At 39.4% G+C, this 19,559-nt stretch overlaps 3 protein-coding genes across 7 annotated transcripts; all 3 read right to left on the minus strand.

Annotated features, from left to right (window-relative positions):
• Positions 1-615: 615 nt before the first annotated feature.
• On the minus strand, positions 616-2,965 carry LOC112198055 (uncharacterized membrane protein YuiD). Its single transcript, XM_024339072.2, has 5 exons — positions 2,469-2,965; positions 1,768-1,924; positions 1,374-1,424; positions 1,073-1,165; positions 616-935 (listed from the first exon to the last, which is right to left on the minus strand). The coding sequence occupies exons 1-5, from the start codon at positions 2,585-2,587 to the stop codon at positions 858-860; spliced, it is 498 nt and encodes a 165-aa protein (XP_024194840.1). The 5' UTR covers positions 2,588-2,965; the 3' UTR covers positions 616-857.
• A 1,232-nt stretch (positions 2,966-4,197) lies between these two features.
• On the minus strand, positions 4,198-11,193 carry LOC112199902 (ATP-dependent DNA helicase Q-like 5). Of its 5 annotated transcripts, none has more exons than XM_040517858.1 (21): positions 10,058-11,193; positions 9,924-9,977; positions 9,716-9,825; positions 9,339-9,551; positions 9,180-9,258; positions 8,836-8,889; positions 8,651-8,725; positions 8,462-8,515; positions 7,850-7,894; positions 7,654-7,748; positions 7,428-7,557; positions 7,200-7,298; positions 6,834-6,889; positions 6,647-6,749; positions 6,145-6,273; positions 5,610-5,776; positions 5,443-5,467; positions 5,230-5,345; positions 4,932-5,065; positions 4,744-4,826; positions 4,198-4,612 (listed from the first exon to the last, which is right to left on the minus strand). In XM_040517858.1, the coding sequence occupies exons 1-19, from the start codon at positions 11,144-11,146 to the stop codon at positions 4,978-4,980; spliced, it is 2,781 nt and encodes a 926-aa protein (XP_040373792.1). In that variant the 5' UTR covers positions 11,147-11,193; the 3' UTR covers positions 4,198-4,612; positions 4,744-4,826; positions 4,932-4,977. The 5 variants fall into 5 exon arrangements, with proteins under 5 accessions (XP_040373792.1, XP_040373791.1, XP_040373789.1 ...); XM_040517857.1 differs by having other exon boundaries at positions 4,740-4,826; positions 4,921-5,065; XM_040517856.1 differs by having other exon boundaries at positions 4,199-4,612; positions 4,740-4,826.
• Positions 11,194-12,005: 812 nt separating this feature from the next.
• LOC112196762 (mucin-12) lies at positions 12,006-19,359 on the minus strand. Its single transcript, XM_024337184.2, has 6 exons — positions 18,248-19,359; positions 18,021-18,129; positions 17,058-17,178; positions 16,125-16,934; positions 13,622-15,599; positions 12,006-12,800 (listed from the first exon to the last, which is right to left on the minus strand). Exons 1-6 carry the CDS (start codon positions 18,438-18,440, stop codon positions 12,352-12,354), a joined length of 3,660 nt encoding a protein of 1,219 aa, XP_024192952.1. The 5' UTR covers positions 18,441-19,359; the 3' UTR covers positions 12,006-12,351.
• Positions 19,360-19,559: the final 200 nt, after the last annotated feature.

Consider the following 19,559-nt stretch of genomic DNA (forward strand, 5'->3'; position numbering starts at 1 on the left):
GGCTTGTCCTGGGGCCAGGTCTAGTGGTCATGTTGGTTGGACCCCTTGTTTTAGTTTTCTTGCCTAGCCTTTTCTAGTGGACTTAGGGGCTTCTGCCTATTCTAGCTTTTTCTCTAGTTTAGCCTATCACATGGATTTTGGTCTTTGTCGGCTTAATTATTAGTTTCTCTAGTTGTACACCAATTGAGGTCTCTAGACAACTAGATTTACTATTTTAGGGGAGTTAAGTTGTGAGTGTTTGGGTCATTTGATTTTTAGGCTCGAATAAATGAGCTCATTTTGTTTACAATGAGGGTTACCTGTCATACTGCTTGGCGGCTTGTGCTATTTATAATTTTAGTGTTGTCTCACACATGATGTATGTGCCTTCTAGCTATGAATAAATTAATGAAATTATCATTTCCTCAAAACATGAAAAATCGGTCCCAATGCAGGAGCCAGAAAAAAAAAGGTATATTCTTAGTTTAGGAATATATGGGCGCCAACTAGCAAGTTCATTAGACGTGCAAGAAGGATAAAAGCATATTCTATTTTATCCCTTGGATACAAAGCAAAATATGGACCTTCATCGGATTTGACTTTTTGTTCATGCTACAAATTGTTAAAACAAGACTATTTCATCACGAAAAGCTATCAAGTCGATCAAATTTTATCAGCAATCTAGCGTTTATACAAAATGCAAGGGCATGCTGATTGGATTATGGACAGAAAGACCTATATTCAATTTTGAGAAAGAATAAAACGCATATGATGAGGGATCTGCAAATGTGCAATCCAAACATATAAAAGGAGATGTGACACTAAGAGATCCTGTTACATTGTATCACTATCTATGTGGATGTCAACCCATTTGGGCATCACGTATGACTAGCAGCCAAGATTATAAAATGGCCAATGGTCGCTGTGACAATTCCAAGAATTCCACCAGCAATAACCTGTCAAACGGGAACAACAATCAGAAGAAAAAAGAAAAGGTTTCTTTTAAGTTTATCATTGTAGGTTTAGTAGTCATGGATACCCCAATCAAGATCCATTAATCAATTACAGAGGCAAATGAATGCAAAATGGAGACCTGAGGGGGTGTGTGGCCAAGAAGTTCACGCAGTGGTCTGCTCTCAGCCAGAGGATGCTCAGAAGGAAGTTCATACACAATTTGATTCAGAACCTGGAAAATATCAACCAAACTTTAAAATAGGATCCTAATGAGGCTGAATCATTTTAAGAATGTTTATAAACCAGATAGCAGCCAAACAACAAAGCTTCTATGAAGTCAATTCTTGGATAAAGTGTGTATTGACTGAGGAACACAATGGAATGAAGAAAAGTGTAGCAATGAATTATAAGAAAAACCCAGAGAAGCAAAAACATCAAACCTCTGCTTGGCGTCCAGCCTGTAATCTTACACCAGTTGCATCATACATCACCTGCCACCAGATTTTCTACGTTAGAGATCCCCATGATGTATGAACTATGTAAATTCAAAAGCATAGACATATTCTACATTAGAGATCCCATGATGTATGAATTATGTAGATTCATGAGCATAAACATTTTCTACAGTAGAGATCCCCTTATCAGTTTGTCTTGAAATGTTTAAGACTGTGAATATGTAGATCGACATGCGCGTACACACATCTCAGCTGTCAGCATCATATGATTGTTGTCCAATTAAGATGTTATATAGGCACCAAATGATGTCTTCAAAGATAACAATGGAAGGCCAAATGCTTTTTGCAAAACGATACAAAATGAAGCGAGGGATCTTACAACGCATGCTAAGATCAGTGCAATTGCAAAGAGTGATCCACCAACGCCCTCTTGAAACCCAATGGCTGCAGCAATAGCAGTAACAGTCGCAGAATGAGATGATGGCATTCCGCCGGATCCAATAAGTTGCTTAATATCCCATCTTCTTTCCTTGTACCTGCAAATCTATCAAATTTTAAGACTCTTAGGCTACACAAATTATTGACAATCACAAGTTGTCAAGAGCATCTCTGCTCTGTTTTCACGAAACCGAAAAACAACAAATCCCCCATCAAGCTTTGCTCTACAGGGGTTCAGTTTCATATATAATTTCGAAGGAATCAAATGGCCATTCAAGTATTAGAATGTGGCAAATCTTTAAACTCCTGGTGAGTATCTTATGAATCTATGACATTGCTAGCCAATGGAGTTAACAATTTACCAAATGAAATGCATGCATGGCTTGATTGGTAATTGCTTAATGCTTATTGCTGTGTTGATTCAAGTATTTCACTTTTCACATCAAGAACGAAGATCTGGGCAATCATTACTCGACAAAAGCAATCAATGGTACAGTTCAATTCAGTATCTTTTTCTCTCCACAATCAAGAAAACCAAGATTGTAAAGCTAACAATCTAACATGGCATTACAAATTGAAAACTAGGAACTGGGTCAGATCCAAAATTGAAGAACTGGGTTCAAAAGACAAAGAGATAATTACCAGGTGGTGAAGAGCTTGATGAGCTGGGCTGTTGCGAAAGCGATTAGAGAAGAGAGAAGAGGGTAGTTGGCGAAGATTGAGGTCGACGAAGGCGATGAAGCTGCCGCCACCTCACCCATCTCCTGATTTCTCCTTGGTTCAATCCAAAGTTTCTGACTTTCTGAGGTAAAATTCCAATCCAATCGAAACCCAGAATCTGAAATCTCAAATGGACGTGAGAATTGAGAAGGTTTTAGCCTTTTGGGTGTCGTTTTATGAAAAGGAGGGAAGCAAAGGTGGGTTCTTTGTTGGTAGGCTTGTTTCTTTGAGCTGTTGTGAATAAACAGAGCTATGTACGAGTCAGGTCTTTGTTTTCTTGGTCGACATATTTGGTTGCTTCCTTCTATCTTTCTTATAACTAACGGTCTTTGCCTCTTTCTCTAGTTTATTTCTTAAACTGAATAAGTGAATAGTGATATGAATATGCCTCCCATTGCTCCCAACTGTTACTAGAATATGCCCATTATGGCATTCATAGCTCTTCTGTTTCTCTTGTATGTTTTCTTTATTCTTTTTATAGATTTTAATAAGATGAACACCATGAGTGAGTGTTAGAGTTGTGCAAGTTTAGTTTTGGTTTGCCACTCCGGGGATATGCTTATGTTTGAAAATTAATCATTATAATTTTAAAGAATGATTATATTCTTAGTTTCATTGGCTCGAAAACATTACTAATTGGAAAAATTTATTTTTTCTTGCTTTGTAATGAATGGTGTAAGAGCAAGTCCACCCGTGGGTCACCAGGTCACCTACTATTCACTGCTTTTTATGTGTATCTTCACGCGCACAATGTATTTCGTGCCCTGTGTCACCCTGGGTCACCTTGGTGACCTACAAGCTGACCTGGTGACCCAGATCTTATTGGAAACTGTGCCCGTGACCTAGAAAGTGGAAATAAACACTAAAAAACAGTAAATAGTAGGTGATCTAACGGGTGAACTTACTCTAATCATACCCCATCAGTTTCAACAACCATTTTTGTTGTGCAGGAGTAGTCACTTTTTGGTTCAGAAAGTGTTCAATAGTCATGTGATCTGTATAAATCTTGAAGTGGTGACCTAGAAGATATGGCCTCCAATGTTGGACCGCAACAACCACAACTAACATTTCTTTATCATCAACTGACATATCCAAGTGTCTTTGAGCCAAGGCTTTACTCATGAGTGCAATGGGGTGTCCTTGAGGTAGCATGGCATCAATGCCCAAATCAGAAGCATCATACTCAATACCAAACTCTTTTGAGAAATCAGGTATAGCCAACACAGGTGTAGAGATGAGACCCGTCTTTAGTTCCTCAAAAGTTGATAAAGCTTTGTCATTCCATTAGAAAATAGAAAGCATCTTTCTTCAACATGTCTGTCAAAGGTTTGGTTATGATCCCAAAACCTGACATATTTTCTGTAGTAGCCAGCTAGTCCTAAAAACCCTCTCAATTCCTTAAGAGTTCTAGGTTTAGGCCATTGCTTGAAGGTCCATCTATAGTTACAGAGCAAGGTTGTTATTACTTAGAGAAGGCTTACTTAAAAACAAGCGTCGCGTAAACTTTAATAAGTGGTATTTACTTGAGCAGGGTTTCTTGCCGGATATCTTATTATATATACATGCAGACTCTAACTCTTATGACTATTGATTCTAATGTTATCGATTTCTGTTAAAAAAAAATCAATAAAGTTTAATATTTAGACCTCAAACAAAATTATAGAGACAAATAACTCCCACAACAGTGCGTCGGATCAATAGAAGTGAAAGGGTTATCAAAAGAACAGTCCAAATTACTCAAAAACAAGGAATCAGGTAGGATTATCTGTAAAATTGGCACAATAGAAACTGATTTGACATTTCATGATAATACGTCCAATTTACTCTTCTTTAATCACAATTGAGAGTTAGAGTAACTTCCAACTTTGCTTGGCGCCTCTTCTTGCCACCTTGCGTGTACAGAACCCTTGCATAATGGCTTTAGGACTTTTTGATCACTAGATTCATTATTACAACTCGAACCTGCTCGTGTATTCTGCTTGGACCATATATAACTTCAAATATGGTGTAAACTCTTTTCTGGGTAATCAACGCCTCTGTCCATGTAGATTTTGGCTTTGCCTTTCCTGTTACAAAAAGTAATGCCAGAAGCATCAAGTAGGTGCTGATGTATTCACAAAAGTTGCCGACCTTGGCAAAGCCTTGGCTGATACTCGAAACATAGGAGAAAGATGGGAGCAGCTTAATGCTTACCTACCATAACTTGTATAGCACCAGAGTTGAGAATTCATCACTGTTGAGTCTGTTCCATGCTGGTTGAAGATGTTGATCTTTTCCAGACTGGAAGAAGGGAAAGAAAAAACATATTTCTTCAATCGCAGTGAGCAATTAGTCGGAGAGAATCTAAATAATGTATCAGATTGAAAATTCCAACTCTTATATTACCTTCCTCTGGATCACTAAACAAAAAGGATGCCTAGCTCTAAAACGGCTAGACTGCATCCTTCCTCACAAAATTGATCAATTCCGCCTTTGCTGCTTCCATTACCACCTGGAAGTCTATATGCGTATATCTTCCCCTGCAATGCAGATTAAACATATCACCTCAAATTTGTTCCTGATGAAGGACATACTTCACACCATGTAAAAGTGCATCCACAAGCAAGTGGTTCAAATACTTCAAATTGAGTGGCAAATCAGAAAATTAAAATACAAATTTTGGAATCCATTTTATTGTACATACCAGAAGTGAGTTTTAGACCAAAATGCAGAAGCATATGCTGGACTTGGAATGCCATGCATGATCCTTGCAACAGCTCTGGGGGTGAATTTGGCCTGTGAATTGCTCCGTAGAAAGACCTGTACAGCCAAGAAGAGCCATTATCTTAGATTACCAATGCCAAGCATGAGCTGCCTCTATTATTATTCAACTATAAGTGAACTTGTAGGTTCTTACTTTTATATCTGCTTGCAAAAATGGGCTGCACATGTAAATGGGTAATGCCATCAGTACTTAGCATGACCAATAAAGCATATGGATAGAGCAGGGTGACTAAAATGGTTTAAGTTTCAAGAACAAAGTTATCTGGTATAATGATATCATTATTGAAGAATTGTACCAACCTGCTTTTACCCATCTTATTAGGGACATCAACATTATCTTCACTGAAATACTCCAAAATCTTCCTTTGCAAACATAGTGTTTGCTGGGCATCAGAACAACCTTCCATCTTCTCACAGTTATTAACAGCAGAGACTGCCGCATTAAACATTGCATCCAACTTCCGCACCTAAATTATAAGCAGACAAAAAATCAATGGCATGCATTTGCATGCATGAATGCACAGTGCGCACATAAACAAAAATACAAGAACTGCACCATCCACTGGATTCTAACACCTGAGAAGGCCTGGTATGTTTTTCACAAAATGCTTTTGTGGGTAGGGGCACTTCAGCAATACTTTCAACCCGTTTCCTATGGGATGCACTATTACAAAATGAAAATGACAAACTCTGACAGATCTTCAAGTACAGAGAGTGATTTATAGTTTTATCACTTTATACCATTATATTTATACTTCCTCACTGTTGATAGTGTTGTGCTTACTGAAATCGACAAACAGCTTTAACCTAAACTGGGTAACATATTATCAATTACCTTACAACTTTCAACCTCTGATAGCCATTTTGTAAGCTGTGCTGATAGAGAACAAAGATCTGCAGGGACCTCCACAATTGTATAACAGTAGGCTTGGTCCTTCACTTCATATGTTACTTCTCCTTTCAACTAAAATAACATCACAAAGAAAAGGAGAAATAGCAAAATGAATATTATGGAATGAATAATGAAGGGTAAGGGAAGAGGGAAAAGACGAAAAGTAAAACTTTCAACCTATAGTAGATAACACAACACGGTATCCCCCATTCTATAAATTTAAAAGCATCCACAAACTTCAAACAAGTCCTATGAACCATTCCAATAAATTGTTTGATACAGTATTTAGGGTGGCATATGGTTGGAACAACTCCTATCAATCAACGAGGGAATACAGAAATTTTAAAAAATAAAAGGGACATGATCCAACCTAACCTTTCCTTTCCCTTTTCCAACTCAAATAGTAGTTTTCTTTCAATTATAATTTGCTCAAAAGTATACAAACCTTTAAATTCTGTAAATGGTTTGTTAGGATGGTAGTTGTAACTCCAATGCTATTTGCTATAGTCGGTATGTCAAACACACATTGTCCGTGCTTAGTCTCAGACCTGAAAAAGCTCGTTAAATGTAATTTGGTTCAGCACATGTTTCTTGTAAACACAAGATATTAAAGAACCACTAATTAAACTTACTTCTTCAGAATTGCTGCAATGAGAACATCCTTTTCAGCAAGCAAAACTGGGGAAGTCTGCATCCAGACATCAAGTCAACTTTGCAATTTTAGAAGTTACAACACAAAGTTAAGTGACCAAAGCATGCAATAAAAAATGTGTTTTATCCTACTATTGATCAGGTGCAAGACTGTATAGTCTCGACACTAGTTACTATTTTTAGTCAAACGAACAAGAGATTCATATAATCTATGATCTCGTTTATGTTTACAGCTATTCTATGGAAGAATCTCCACATGCTACTACTAAAATCTCCTGACAATATTCACTGTGCAAGCAATAGAAGTCTATGGGAAACAGAAACCTCAAATTATATTAGCAGCCTACCTTATGAAAATTCAAAATGCATGTTACATTTATCTCTGGAAGTAAATGCAAATACTGCACTTCACCCAACTCCAACTGCGTTAGAATTGTGAGCATCACCTGCCAAAACAAATACAGCAACTGAGCATCTCAGTGCATGAATTCTTAAACTCCTAGTAAGGGACATCTTCTAGTTTAAGTTGACGTCCAAATTCAGAATTTTGAACAGAAATAACAGCACGGAAGGACCTCTTCTTTCATATCAAACTTGCGGGATGCAGTTTCTTTAACCAAAGAATAAATTTTTCCCTTCAAGTTCTCATCACTGGTGAATACTTGGCAGAGGAATTTGTTTACCACATATTCATCCACTCCATCACTGAAAAGACAATATGGAGAAGTTGTGAGCCACTTCTAAGCCAATGAAACTAGGATAGAATGAAGCTAATAAAAGATGTAACTCATATTTAACTACCTATACATAAGACTTCGAAGTTTGTAATATGTGTTGTCATCAAAATAAAGATGGCAATAGGATAACCTTCCATCCCGTCCAGCTCGTCCGATTTCCTACATGATTTCATCGTTCGTTTTGTTAAAAAAATCAGAGAAAAAGAACAACTTTTTGAACAGGCATTTTCTCCCCAAAAAAAAAAAAAAAGGAACTGTACCTGAACATATTCCTCCAAGCTTTCTGGTAAGGTGTAATGAATCACCTGAGAAAATATGCAATCTATGACTTGTAGAAATCTATAAGCATTGGCACAATAAAGCCAGCAAGCATAGGGCAATGCAAATATGTCATCATGAATTAAACAGGTGCACAAGTGTGCTTGTGGGTGCAACAGTGCATGCAAGAAGAATTAACAGGGCAAGCTGAATAGATCATAACTCTTCTTTCTCAGCTAGAAGTACCAGTTATTTTTGCTGAAGTTTCTAAAAAGCTAGGAGCAAAGGGCACACTTAACATCAGGCTCCTATCTGTGCGCTCCAAAAATTCATTAAATACTATTGATTCACTAACATAATGGAGTTTTCACTACACACGCTAAATGCTGTGCTTCTTAAGTAAGTTATAGTGTGAAATCAATGCAATGAACAACACTAATGTGGGAAAGACAAAGCAGAGAAAATGGGTAAAGTGTATCAATGACCTATAGAACTATTTGGAGGAGGAGAAGAATAAAGAAGCTGGAGAGCCACAGGAGTATGATGTAGAGGAACTAAAAGAAAAGTATTTAGTAGACGAAAAAAAAAAAGCAGTATGATTATAGTTTTCTTACAGAGCCAATATCCCTCTTGTCAAGGCCCATGCCAAAGGCCACAGTTGCAACAACCTTCAACCAAAATATACAAGTCAATAACCAAGAAACTGAAAGTTGAGTTTGCTACTTGCGGAGAAAGAAATGGTGAGAATCTTCATAGTATAAACTTAAAGACAATTCAGGATCTAGGCTTGATAGTGCTCTCACCACTCTAATTTTGTTAGTAAAAAATAACTCCTGCACATGCGTACGATCTTTTGAAGGGATACCACTGTGGTAACTCTGAATAGCATTTTACAATAGTGTTGTCAGATGCAATATGTTAACATTCAACATCAAGAGTAGTTGAATACACATTGTGTATCCTGCAATTTAGAAAATGGAAAAGCAACCTTTGCATTGATATTGTTGTCACATAAGTATCTGCTTATCATTTCTGTTTCAAACTGCAAAATCAGAATGCAAGGATTAGTTTCCACTCAATGTCAAAGATGTGGACAACATTCTTCCAAAATAACAAGTATTAAGAAAGCATGTTATTCATTGCAAGAGGTAATAAATAATCCTTAGATGCAATTATTTGACAGTATTTTTTCCACTCCCAATATAATTAGGAGTTAGGACATATATGCCTGATGAAAAGTTTATCCTAGAAACCATCCGCTTGAAAACTTCAATACCGGAATTACAAAACGTCTGTACAAAACAAGAAAGAAGATATCTAATGACTGTGTACCTGAAATTTGCAGTAGATAATGATGCTCTGAACATCCTTAAAGGAAGTAGACTTGATCAACTTCAGCAGATCTTTCATTCTATTTTAGTCACAGCAGATTTAGTTAGTTCTATACAAAAGCTGAGATAGAAGGGAGGAAAAAGATGTATTGACACTTGCCTATTTCCACTTGATGACACTGATAGTTTTAAATTATCCCTTAAGTTGGCTTTTTGAATGAGATTGTTTGGAGGAATCTCTAAAGCTGACATGACAGAACTCAACGTTGTGGCTGTGGCAGTAGCTGTCATTGCAAGAATGCAGTTCACATTGAGCTTCGCACGAAGCATAGAAGCTCTGAGCCTCATATATGATGGCCGGAAATTGTGTGACCTAAAAAACTCTGAAAATATAAGTATTTGAGGTAAATTACATGCAATGAGAAATTAAGTTCAGGTAGAAAAGAGGGACGATAAACAAACTACAAAACTCATTTATTCACACATCCAAAGGCCAAGAAGACAACCGTTAGTGCAATCCTCACACTATTCACTCACCATTCAGATACACAATGAGCTTCATCCACCACAACAAGAGATATAGGAGTAGCAGAAAATATAGACAGGAATTCTCCATTCAAGAATCTCTCTGGGGAAACGAAAAGCACCTACAATATAATCCACAAGCCTTAGCTCTCTTTAAACACTAGATACGGTAACAACTTGAACACTATACCAGCGCATTCAACTATGTTGATATACTCACTTTTATGCCCCCTTCTTGAACCAGCCTAATCGTCCCGGAAACTTCTTCCAGTGTCTTAAAACAACAAAAACAATCACATTAGACCTTAATCCGAGACTACATTCAAGCAATGAGGTAAGGCAAGCATGATCTACCTGACTACTACAAAGAAGACCACCGCGAATCATATGAGGAAGCTGCTTGAGCTGGTCAATCATCAATGCAATCAATGGACTAACAACCAAAGTCACCCCAGGTAAAATCACAGCAGACAACTGATAACACAAAGACTTGCCGGCACCCGTTGGCAGAACAACCATGGTCGAATCTCCGGCCAGCACCATCTTGATTGCCTCCAGCTGCCCATCTCGGAACGAATCATAGCCATAAGTCAGCCTCAACAGCTTCACCAAGTTCTCATCGGACGGCTCACTCCGAGCCGCCGCAACCGCCTCTTCAAACGCTTCCAGGTCGAATTTCTTGGCCCTTTTACTGTCCTCCTGGCTCCGAATCTGTTGCTCTGCAATTGCCTCTGTAACCAAGCCATCTTCATCTCCTTCATTTCCATCTTGCGCTGTCAATTTTCTTTTACCTTTCCGGTAAAATTTCCGACGACTTGAAGAACTGAAACTTCCTCTTCTGCCCTTGTTCAGAAACTTGCGCTTCCTTCCGTTCAGGTTGAGCTTCACAAAGTTCCCTTCGGCTCCGCCTTTGAGCTTCACCGGCGGCAAAGGAGCATTACCTCGAATCAGATTGACGTTTTTCTTCACAATTTTGGATGAAACCCCAGACCTATTAGCAACTTCAACTTTGGGCTCCGGCTGCGGCGGTACCCAATCGGCTGCAGAATAGTTAGATCCAGAGATACCAGCCTCCGGCTGAGGCTTTGAATTCGGCGGTGAGAAAGTAGACGGCGGGTCGTATGTGTCCGGATCGAAATCGATGCTGACACGTCGGTTTTTCGAGAACGACGGCGCCGATTTGGAGAAGTAGCCGGGAGTGACGAAGGAATCGACGGTCGGGATCGCGAGGGTTTGACCGGGCGAGCGGCGGAGTATCTGGAAAGGTAAATCGGAGGAGAGAAGAGGAGACGGGTCGGGTCTGGCGGGGGCCGGGGGTTCGGAGAAGAGCTTTTTGGCTTTTGAGTTGGATTGAGAGGACCTAGGTCTGGAGATAAGGGTGGGCTTTGGCCGCGGCGGAGTGGCCGAGATGTGAGAGCCGTCTGAGTCTGAATCGGACTCCATCGTCGTCAATTGGTTCAAGAAAAATTGACTGCAATTTCAGGTCGAGAACTTATCCACCTATGATTTTCCCGCCAAAAATTTATTTTATCATTGAATTGATTTTCCCGCCACTGCTAATTTTATTTCGATAATGAAATTCACACTCTAATTGTTTTACAATGGGATAATACTTGGCTACAAGCCAATAACAAGAGGACATGTGTCTATTTAACAAGGATAATACTTTCTCCATAATTTATTGCGGTTTACATTCTTCTCAAATATTTTTAGCTGGTTATTAGACACGTGTCCTCTTGTTATATTGGCTATGGTTAGAAAAGTATTATCCTTACGATCCCTTTTTTTTTTCTTTTACTTTGTTAATTAAAATTCTTATAAAAAGAAAAAATTTAAATTACTAAAAACTTTTAACTATTAAAAAAGAAAATGTCACAAGTGTGGTAATCTGTTTAGAATTAGAGTTTAGACAGAGTATTAGCTTCAAAGAATGAAGGTTATCCACACCATTGTTCTTAAAAACTACGCTTTGACGCTAACATAGCATAATTATAAATTAGATCAGAAAATCGGATAAAAAAAACATTATTATAGAGAGTACGCAGTACTGTAAACCGTGTGGATGTCGTAACTAAAGCAACGATATTTATGAGCACAGATTAGGGTCTAATTTGATATTGAATCAGTGTACATATCTATGGGCTCAGATTATAATCCGAAAAATTGAAACCCTGGAGGGAAGATTTATTTATGCTTGGATAAGCTATGAATAAGATGAAGGTAAATTATTTGCAAAACAATCATAATGAATATGAATGAATGGGTTCGCATTCACACTCACTGTAATGGAGGAACTGAACCGGAGCAGGGAATCAATCACTGATTCACTAACAAGAATGTGGGAACTGGAGGCTGGAGCAAAACACAAATTAAACCTCCAACAATGCCTCTATCTCTCACTATTATCAGCCTAATGACAAGCGAAAACTTTACAATTACGTCATCAAAACAGCGTGGCATTCTTACAGATATATAGGAACCAACCAACACAAACAATTGGCAACTGCCCAAACAGCCCTTCAAACATTTAAATCACTAAAATACAAGTACTCGGCGGCATCATCTCCTCCATGTAGGAACCGCTGAACGAAGTGGCCAAAGTGTAAGGCGGGGGCACTGTAAGCAGGACTGGAACGAAATAAATACTTTCACATTATCGTGCAGTTGCACTTGGATTCCAGCTTTGGGGGCTTCATGCCGTCTGCCTTGTTAGGAGGAAGCCCTACAGGGCGTTGTTGCAGAGACTCATCAACATTCTCATTCTCATTCTCGTCATTCTCAGTCTTACTTGCAGGGGGTCCTGCATCTGGTTCCATCCGCTTTTGCCTACCCTTCTGAGACTTTACAGAGCGTCTACTGACGGTTCTGCCACGTGGTTCCTTTCTCTCGGGATTGGATTTCCCCAATATTGTAACTGTAGGCTGTGAACCTTCTAATGGTACTGACTGCTCCTTTTCTATTGCTATTGTTGCAGCCTGGTAGGCCAGATCATGGACAATGGAGCTGCATAAGAGTATCGTATCAGTTGCCTCTTCCAGTGTAAGGCTTCTTCCCTTGCTTCGGCCTTGAGACTCTACCATTACTGTTGATTCCTCTTCTGAAAAACATACAGAACTTGTCAGCTAATCACTCCAATTCCATATAAAAACTAAGCTTAAAGCACAAAAGACACGCGAGCATGAGAGAAACAAAATGCATGTATGGGTGGTCACCATGGTTCTTTCAACAACTGGAAATGATTTGGAACGCCAAAATATTCACAGAATTTTACTGCATATTTCAAAACATCAACTCTGCAACACGCTCACAAGACATGTTTTTAATCTTGAATTTTTAAATTGCATTCACAGCATCCCCAAAGTCAGACAAACTATAACATATGGGCATGGAAACGAGAAGGTGATCCTGTCTACTATAAATAGTCAGGTAACAAATGACCACTAAATGCTCCCCATTTCATAAAGCACACAAGGAATATAGAACATTTATGACATGGTTTCAGTAGTCAGTGCTCAACAAATAAAGCTTTGAATAATATGTCATACTTATTCAATTTTATTGGAACGGAGCAATTAGTCAAACATTGAAACATCGGAGAAGTGGAGGTAGATAATAAAATTGTTATGAACACTCCTAAAGAGTCAATCCACTCGTTCCACTTTCTTAGCGAGTGCATGGATTGCAGTGTAGAATTACTTTTCCGGAGTCTTACTAACATCCCTATAATACAAGGTGAGTATGAGAAATAAAAATCAAAGTATAACAGACAATGTCCTTAGGTTGCACTAGAACACAATTTTCCTGGGTACCCTAATGGCAGCATAGGTTCAAGCTCCAGTTATCTCCTATAGTCCTATCAAAACTTTAACCAGGGGAAAAAAAAAGTATCACTCAAATTATATGCAATACATATCATACCTAGGATGCAATGTGCATTATTGGTGGTGTTGATCTCTGGAATAGAAGATGTCAGACTACTGTCAGAAAGATTTGGAATTGAAGGCTCGTGAATCTCCTCCATGGTACTCTTTGATTCAAGTGAAGCATCATCGCTACTGGAACCAGAGGTGCTGTGATGACCCTTTTCAATTCCTATTTCAGATACTGTAATCAAGGAGCTGTGATTAGTGATCTCTTCAACATCCACTCCATTACTGTTTTGGATGATATCTTCCTCGTTCAATGAAGACTCAGGATCTATAGCTGATACTTCTATATTTGTGGCACTCCTCGCATTGTTTTGCAAGTCTTCACTGTATTCATTTGAAGCACAATTTTCACAATTGGGAAACATTGCTACTGTATTGTTCTCTAACAAACTGTTCGCTGCATGGCTCGACAGTTCTGAAGTAGAAGCATCAACTCTTGTACTTCTAACAGTGATTTCCTCATCCTCTTCTACAGCAGTTGTTCTGGTAGAAGTTGTGGTACCATCTGCTTCCGTACAGTCTGAAGTTGGCAAGTGTTCTTCAGATGTTGTGTGCGTCCCTTCCGAAACATCATATTCCCCATTATTAACAGTACCCTCGTCATCAATTGTGTCTGAAGAAAGACCCAACGCTTCATGAGAATAGTTTGGAAGTCCATAGGAAGATGACCTAACTCTTTGGTGCTTCATGCTTGTATCATGTCTAAGAATCTCCATGTCTGATAACCCAATGCTTTGAGCCCTCATGTTTGTATCCTGTCTGTGAGTTTCCATTTCTGATTTCTTGCCACTCAACTGCCGCTGGACACGAGCCTCTGTTTGTCTAGCTGGACTAAAATCAACTGAAGATGAAGCAGAGAAAGTACCATGCCCAATGGAGCTTCTCATACTGTTTGAACTATCTCTAGCATATGACAGATCCTCATAAGGTATGGCAGCGGCTGTGAAAGTCCTACCCTGAAAAGCAGCCCCCTTGCTACTGCTAGTCCTCTTCAGCAGTATGGAAATGCCTGTACCTTCTGAAATGTCATCCCTCATCTTTGAATAGTTGTTAGAATGATATAATTTCTGATTCCCAGTGTCACTATTAGGTGGACCACCACCAACAGATAATGAGCGCGCCTCTTGCTGCTTGGAAAGCCCATCCTCACCTCCCTTGACAAATGGCATTGCAAGAGAATTTTCTTCTAAGCCATTATGGATTCGCTCATTGTAGGTAATTTGGCCTTGATCAGCCTTCTCTTCACCATGGGAATTCTTTGATTTCTCCAGATGAGTCACCTGTGGAGATCCAGGTACAACTATCACTGGTTCCATTGCATCTAAAGGCTTTTCTTCTTCCAAATTTTTTACAGACAAAGGTGAGGAGTTTTCAGGAACTACATCTCTCTCCAGAATCAGGACACTCAGAAGTTTATCTTTCCTACTGCATTCTAGACAAAGTCTAATTTTCCTTTCCACCTCATTAGAAACATAGTACTTGCACCCACATTTCAAACAAAGTTCCATGTCTTCTAAACTATCGATTTCAGAAAAATCACCCTTAACATGAGGATCTTCAGAAGTTTGACTGACTTCCATCATGATATTGGGATGGCCAGAACACTCAATTGTAGAACTTCTAGTGAATTCAATGTCATCAACGTCGTGTGATCCATCATGGATATCATGCCCAGTGTCTTCATTTACTACATCCATCTTATCAAAGGCAAATACTTCGTCATGACCATCAGAGTATGGCACCTTCTCAGACTCAATAGCCATATCATCCTGGTTGTGATCACTCCCTTCAGTATCATGTGCAACACTTGTACCTATATCAGAACTTGCATTGCTGCTAGTTGTGACTGAGGAGTTCCTGGAAATCAGAGGACGATGCACAGAACTTGATTTTCCAACATAGAAGGTGCTACTCGGAACACTGGACAAGAGTGGCCTAAACATGTTTTGAGGGGTTTTCCGATGATCCTGCACAACATTAGAGACATGACACCTATGAGATATGCATTGATTTACTATGAACAGAGACATCATAAAAGAAGTACCAGGAGAGGGACTCTAACCATACTGGCAACCAATATCACGAACATGACTCCTATGAGATATGTATTACTATACTAATAAAAAAAGTAGTTAATACATTAACGGATGCTTCTGCTCCATATTTCCTTACAAAGAGACTAACCATACTGGCAACAAAAATTGCCAGGAGAGGGAGAAATTAGATTCAGTATGCTTCCTGTGTTCAGTAACCTTTTATAATTTCACTTAAACCAACATAATAAATGTTACTTGAAGTAGGAAAGCAGTGCACACCACAGTCACTAAGAACTGAAAGAAGAATATAACACATTTGCAGACAACCTGATTTCCGAAATGACTAAGCAACCACAGATAGTAAGAACATAGCGCATTAACCACATATTCACTGGTTATTTTGTATTAAATCAATTGCATCGTATCAACTGTTAAATGAATTAGATCAGAAATTACCATTTGTCGAATGGCAGAATCAAAAGATCTTTTTGGAGCAGAAGATGAGGACACCAGTTTGGCCGATTTCTTTGAGAACGCCACAGCTCTGTTGTTTGAGAAAGCTGAAACTCTTTTCGGAGTTGATCGGTCTAAACTGCCCACAGGAAGAGATTGCAGAGAGTCCAGATCATCATCACCAGAAGAGGCAATAGAACCTTTGCTCAGAGAACTAAACGGGTCTCTATCATGACTATGAGATGAACTGACACTTCTTGAAGCAGTTGGAGACATTGATTGCCTTCTGTATCCAGATGCAGGTGAGGAACCCCTCCCACTTCTAGACGCTGGAGAGGAACCCCTCACATATGTTGCCGGTCGATCAGCAAGAGAAGTGCGAAGGTTGGGAGGTGCATCACTGGAGAAGCCCGGAATATTTGTTTGCCATGCTTTTATTTTCGGTGATGCAGAGTTCCCTCTACTTGTCGTTACAGGAGAAGTCCCCCTTCTCCCCGGTGGAGCCACAGTACTACTGGACCCGGTGCTCATCCTCCTGGGGGTAGGGGTAGAAGACCTCGGAGCAGGGGATGGGGATTTACTAGGGGGAGTAGATGGTCTCCGTGATGGAGTACCAGGACGTGATGAAGTAGCAGAACGTGATGGAGTAGCAAGATGTGAAGGAGAAGCAGGACGTAGACTTGGGGTAGGACTGGAGTTGCGTGCTGATGATGGCCTTCCTCTTGACTGTAATGTACTATTCCCAGAACGAGGAGATGGGCTTAGGCGACTGGGACTAGCACTACCCCTGCTGCTTCGGTAACTCTTCTCCATCTGCAAAGAATTCAGACATCATGTAAATCATAGGAAAACTGAAGTCGGCATAATCTTTTGGAAATCTTTCAGAGTCTATTCAGGAACATAATTGAGTCCCATAAAAACAAATTGACAGCCTACCGTGGATGATCTTGATATAGAAATAGGTTGACTTCGAGGTCTCCCCCTCTGTACCGTAGTAACTGGTGGTGGCTCATCATCCAAGGATCGAAAAAGAGGAGTGTCGGGAGGCGTTAATAACCTTTAAATTCATAATACCAGATCATTTCATCAGTACAAAGAGGGAAACAGGAGTGGACTCCTGATACTGGATGAAAAGCATCATGAAAAGAACAAAACTGCAATGTATTCCTCATAAAACAATAACCACATTGATTTTGCTCTGTGATTAAATAGAAAATTCTAGGTAGCAAAATTTTGGCTCTTTGTCAGAAAGGAAAAGGCCAAGTGTGGCGAGGTGTTAATAACCTTTGAAATCAATAACACCAGATAATTCATCAGTTACAAAGACAGAAAGGACTACAGATACTGACTGAAAAGCATCATGAAAAGAACAAAAATGCAATACATTTGTCCATAAAACAATAACCTATAGTCTTTGCTCTGTGATTAAATAGACAATTTCAGGTAGCAAAATTTAGGCTCTGACAGAAAGGAATAAGCGGAGTGTGGGGAAGCGTAGATAACCTTTGCAATCAATAACACCAGATCATTTCATCAGTTACAAAGAGAGAAAGGACTACTGATACTTACTGAAAAGCATCATGAAAATAACAAAAATGCAATGTGTTTCTCCATAGCAGAATAACCATATAGTTTTTGCTCAGTGATTAAGTAGACAATTTCAGGTAGAAAATTTCGGCTTTTTGATTAAAAAGCTTGAATTATCAGCCAGGTAAGATGCCAGAATAGTGAAATGGATAAATTCATTAAATTTCAAAGTTAACAGAAATGCATGGATACAAATTGATGCTAGAAGCAGTTAAATCATGTCTTTAGTAATTGAGAACACATCAGCATATTATAAAACTGGTCAGCTAGCAATGATGAACTAAAGAATCAGATAACGGAAAATAAACTCACCACTCGTAGTCATTTTTCTCTTCTTCCGCATTAAGCAAGTCACTACTCTCCCCCCGAGTAGGAATGGCGATTCCCAGCTTGAAATCCGAAAATTGCCTCAATTTCGTAGCTGTAAAACCAAAAACATAAATGAAGCCCTGTCAGCGCTGGAACCAGTGAAACAAAACAAAAAAAAATCCCCAACTATACACTTCCAACCAAAACCATAAAATCAATGTCAATCTTACAAAATGTGTCTTCAAGATCATCCGACTGAAGCAAGAAACCCTCTTTCTCTCGGGTCTGCATTTCGTTGAACAAAGCAAGATCTTCATCTTTCCCTCTCACAATCATTCCACTCTCGAAACTCCTACCTCGTCTATGCTGATTCCCACTCGGCTCTCGGCCTGGAGAGGACCTCAATGCCGGAGAAGGAGGCATCCCTCACCACTAAAAGCTTTTCAAACTCAAAACCGCCGCCCCAATCTCTCCAATTTGAAGCAGCAACCCATCATCATATACAAAAATAAAAAATAACTTAACCGCCTAATAATTGCTCCGACCGCTTCACCCAAGAAACCAAACCCCTCTGATTCGTCGGCGCCAAATTGCACCAAATTAACTCAATTCCAGTTACAAATGGGAATCATACAGAGCACGACCAAGTCAACTGAAAGCCGAAATCTTTGAATACAAAAATTGCACAAATTGTTATAGAAACTGTACCATTCGAAATGCAGAGGCTCAAATTACACTCCCAACCTAACGAAATTAAGATCTTCACCGCCTAAACCAACCTCTAAAACCCTAGATTTCGCCAATTGCAGACACCAAAACAGAACCAGCCCCGGCCCCAAAACCTAACGCACACTGCAATTCAGCTCCCAATGACCACTCTACACCTCCACTGAACTCAAAACCACAACCCCGAAATTCACCATTCCCAAAATTACTTACTGCACTGGAATTACCATCACCAGAAACTACGGCTTCACCAAAACTCACTGTGACTACGATCCCGAAACCTCGAAGCTTCAACTCCAATCGAAACGCGACGAATGCCGCACCAGACACTCGGATCTAGAGCATTCACTACTCCAGTCTCTGCTCCCCGGATCGTGAAGAAACTAAAACGGCGTCGGATCGGCGGCGGAAGACGGCGAATTTCCGGGCATTTACTCTCCCCCGAGACAAATTTGACGTCGTGAAATCGAGAAGGTTAGCAAATTGTTGTCGTCGTCTAGATTTGCTTCTTTGTTCCGCAGAAGCAAAGCGAAGTTTTCATTTTCAGAGCCGTGAATATTTGCTTTCCTTTTTTCTCTTCTCTACCTGTCATTTGCGCTTTTTCTTCTTCTTAATTTTTACGACGCTGCCACTGATGCCGTTTTATAGTAAGCAAATAGTACTAGTCTACTTAATCCCATCCCCTCATCTCTCTCTTGCTCTTGTCTTGTGTTCATAATTTTATATTTTCTTATGACCAAAAAATAATAATTTTATATTTTCTTTGTGTTTTTTTCTTTCTCTTGTCGTAATTAGAAATGTTCTCACCCTACTTTT

The sequence above is a fragment of the Rosa chinensis genome, chromosome 4, assembly GCF_002994745.2.
Source record: "Rosa chinensis cultivar Old Blush chromosome 4, RchiOBHm-V2, whole genome shotgun sequence".
NCBI lineage: Eukaryota > Viridiplantae > Streptophyta > Magnoliopsida > Rosales > Rosaceae > Rosa > Rosa chinensis.